Below are 3,955 nucleotides of genomic sequence, written 5' to 3'. Positions count from 1 at the left end.
TGCAGGAATTTAAAATTGTACACACAATATATATGCATATGTATACATACTGTATCTGATGGCATTGATTAGTGACCAACACCAGTCAGCCAAATGCTGCCAGCCTGCAGACCAGTGGTCAGGGCAGTTTCGTCATCAAGAGAAGGCACGACTGGTGTAGTAGAGCAGAGATACTGAGCCTTTAAATCCCATCTCAGGAGCTTCACTGTGCTGTGGACTCACCGCTGCCACCAACACAATAACCAGCCACAGTTCCTCGTCACAACACCACTGCCCGTTTAGATTAGAGTAAGAAGTCCACAGGTCCAGGCCGATCAAAACCGCTGTGGGTTGGAGGCAAGATCATCGTTTGTTCATCACTGCAACTGTAAACAATGTGTGTCAGCCTGAAGCACTTATCCTACTAATGAATTCCACTTTGTTCATAGCTTTGGGTCTTAACAATGGCATTTGGTCTGTTACATCCTTTGAGGAAGTAAGGGCCAGACGCTATAAGAAAAATTGTGGATATTCATGATCCTCTGACAAGGAATCCTATTGATTTTGGTGACTCACTGGCTTTAACACCTTCCAGGGCCTCCAAGACTCCACCTGCATACAGAAAATATCCAGGTCTATCCTGATTTTCATTTATGAAGCATCTTCATGCTCCCCTGAGGATGAGCCTTGATGACTTAACTGACTAAATGACCCATTTTCCAGCTCTCAGTAGAGGAACTCTCTCTAACCTGTTTGCTCATTTCAACACCTCCCTATCGCGGACTGACTGCCTTAGGTTTATCTGGCAGCTTGAACCAGCAACACTTGCATTTGCAACCCAGTTGGTATCTTAATTTGGTTGGATTAGTGAAGAAAATGTTAAAAGATTGTAGTTCAGGATAATTACTGAACGGTTTCACACACTTCACACTTTTCTGATACTTAACCAAGACTGGGACCTCTCTCAAATCGAATGCAAATATATTAAAGTAAGACATTTTCTGCTAATTACGTTCATGTCTTATTTTCATGCCAGTGGTTAAAGGGTCCAAAGCTATTTTGAATTGTGCAATAACACAAGCCTTCAAAATTCACATTAAAGCACAGTAAAACAGCTGTGTCTGTATGTGACAAACTGTCAATGTATTCTGTCACATTGTTTTTCTTAAACACCAGAGAGATGTTTTTCAGCTTGTCAGCTCTCCTCACTGCTGGTTTATCATATGTGAAAACGCTCTGTCCTCCTGTTGAAGCCCAAAGGCCTGAATGACTTGACACATTGTCCCCCCCACCCAACATCTTGGTCCCTTCAGTTTTGCCTCTGGGCCTTTTGCCTTTTCCGAGCGAGCCGGGCCTGACGCATTTCCTCCAAAGTTTTACGTGGGTCCATGACGAAGGCCAGAGCCACGCCGGCCGTGCCGTCACCGCTCTGTCGAGAGAAGCACAGGAAGGTTGCCCAGAGGAAGGCGCAGCAGCCCATGAAGGCCGTCCGCATGTACAACGGCATCAGCACAAAGTTCAGGAACTGTGAAGAGGACAGGGAAATGGTCAGCATAGGTTATCCAATGGGAACACACTTCTCTTCCTATATAGACATAGGATCCTCAAAGCTTCCCTCACTGTTATGGGCTGTTATATGCTCCCTCTATGTACATAAAATTATGTTCAAACAATGTGACCTGGCATGGATGTTAGAGTAAACATGGCCATGAAAATGTGTAATATTGAACTCTGATATGAGGTCACTTTAAAATAAAGGACGTATTTGAGATTGAACTTGGACAATGTCAAACAACATGCATCAGACTTCATAGGAAAAAAAACTCTATGTAGCACAAAATCACCTTTAAAGTTAACAGTTACAACACTGGTATCAGGTATTAGCATTAACCTTTGTGCCTTTATCACCATCTGTCTCTAATTCTCAACAAAAATCACAAGGAAAATGTAAATTTCTAAAATAAAACTAAAATTGTTTACCTGCATGAACGGCCAGTACATGAGTCCAGTCTGGAGGAGAAAACAGGACAGAATGAGTGTTTTGAACAGCTCTGCAAAGCCCCTGGCAACATCAATGTTGAGTTTTTAATTTAGCTTCAGTGAAGGTAATTATAGTTTAGATTGACAGCACTGATCTTATCCATCTAAAGTCCTGAAAACCATCTTGTTTTGCTGTGAAATGGACTGTGTGCTCCCTTTTTAAATACAGGAGCACTGCACAGTATCACAACAGCTTGATATGTTACAATGCAATGTTAAGTCCAAAGTACTAATATAAAATACACAAATAACAAAAAGAGATGTTTCCGTGTAGTTTCCTGGTTTGAAATTAGTTAAAAGCAAACAAAATCAATAAGAGTAAAATAGAAATACTTGAAACTGAGGTATTTGAGTTGCTCCTACAGCTACTGAGAGATTGATGATTAATTTCCTGTCCAGCCTTGAAACAGCTGTTACTGTTGCTGTACATTTACCAGGATCATGAAGCATTACACGGCAGCCGCAGCTTGCATGACACTGTGCTTTACATTTGGAAGGATTTCAGCTCCCAAACGTCCTGAAACTCGCTGACTTTTTTATCCTCTGGCACTGGTCACGACTGAATTACCCTGCTTGTTTCCGGGCGCCGTGCCTACTGCGCTAAAGCAGCAGTGGCACAATCTAGGTTAATCTGGCTGTGAGCTCGCAGCAGCAGCAGCGGCGGCGGCAGCAGCAGCCAGTGGGAGGGAGGGAGGGAGGGAGAGAGAGAAGGTGACTTTCCTTCTTGCCGAGGCCTTCCTTACCTTCCAGGTGTTGAAGAACTTCTCCCTCCAGTCCTCAAACACGTCCTCTTTACCCTCCAGGATGCTCACACCTGCAGGACAGAGGAGACGGTAGCGCAGAGTTTGGAAAGCGATCACTATCTGTGCGTAATTACGCACGAACTAAAATGTGTAATCACTCCTCACCTTGGCCCACATGGTGTTTGACTGAGAGGCAACATTAACATGAAGCCTCAGTCTTAACTCTAATCCCTGCATGGTGAATAAATGTGAGGTTAATTCAGGTTATCTCACCTGTGTAGAAGACACTGGTGGCCAAAGGCGACGCGAAGCTCTGGTCCAGCAGGAGTTTGCGGAAAACCATCCCGGCGGACTTCCCCGGGAAGCGCCTCTCCAGGGCCCGTAACCAGAAGTAATTAAAGTTTCCATGGAAACTAATTGCCACGATGGCCACGTTGCGAGTGTGCCTCCAGTCCATGCGCTCCTTCTGAGCCATGAGCTGGTGGACCAGGTCACCGCCGGCGAACAAGCACCCGTACAAAGTGACATTGGCCAGCCAGGGGAAGCGCTTGGCGGCTTCTTTCAACACCGCTCTCCTCATTCTGGCTCCAGGAGGAGAGGCCGCGGATGAGAAGATGCTGCTCGGCTGCAATTCAACGATCAAGACGCGAGCATAGCGGTTGAACTGCTGTGACTAGGCCCTGGTGGTGTCAGCCGGCTGGCCAACAGGATACAATCCATCTGTGTGTGTGGTAATCAGGAGGGGATTAGACCTTTCCACCGGCAGCGAGAACAACACACATGATCCGTTTTCAGAAGACTGGTGAAGAAAACAGACTCTGACAGAAAACTTTCCCAAACACTTTAATTTCCATTTTTGCATGTTGCGTAAAACCTGCCATGGATCAACTTTGGTGACTTGGAGAGGGCTCCTCTGAAAGTGTCCCGTCCTGCAGTCATGTGCGCAAAGTGCACCCAGTGGTGATGATGATGATGATGATGATGATGTGAAAGATGGAGAGAAACTTCAGGAACCGGCTCCGGTGGAGCATCAAACCGAATCTAGATCATTCCGTCTGCCTCGGCCTCGGCGCGTCGCTCCCGGTGAATCAGGTGCCTCTCCGGCAAATCCTGCGGGTCAAGCGCTAATCTGGAGGATTGTCCCCGGGCCGCTCAGACGTGCCTCTCTCCGTCCTACTGCGTCACCGACGTCT

At 46.2% G+C, this 3,955-nt stretch overlaps 1 protein-coding gene across 1 annotated transcript; it reads right to left on the bottom strand.

Annotated features, from left to right (window-relative positions):
• Positions 1 to 1,288: 1,288 nt before the first annotated feature.
• Positions 1,289 to 3,342, bottom strand: mpv17l (MPV17 mitochondrial membrane protein like; the record flags this gene model as incomplete). The annotated part of the gene is made up of 4 exons (XM_083977211.1): positions 1,289 to 1,504; positions 1,960 to 1,989; positions 2,763 to 2,833; positions 3,036 to 3,342. 4 exons carry the CDS (start codon positions 3,340 to 3,342, stop codon positions 1,289 to 1,291), a joined length of 624 nt encoding a protein of 207 aa, XP_083833337.1.
• Between the last annotated feature and the right edge of the window lie 613 nt (positions 3,343 to 3,955).

The sequence above is a fragment of the Trachurus trachurus genome, assembly GCF_905171665.1.
Source record: "Trachurus trachurus genome assembly, chromosome: 8".
NCBI classification, from domain to species: Eukaryota; Metazoa; Chordata; class Actinopteri; order Carangiformes; family Carangidae; genus Trachurus; species Trachurus trachurus.
The sequence above is the reverse complement of the archived record's forward strand: the minus strand, read 5'-3'. Positions and strand labels throughout refer to the sequence as shown.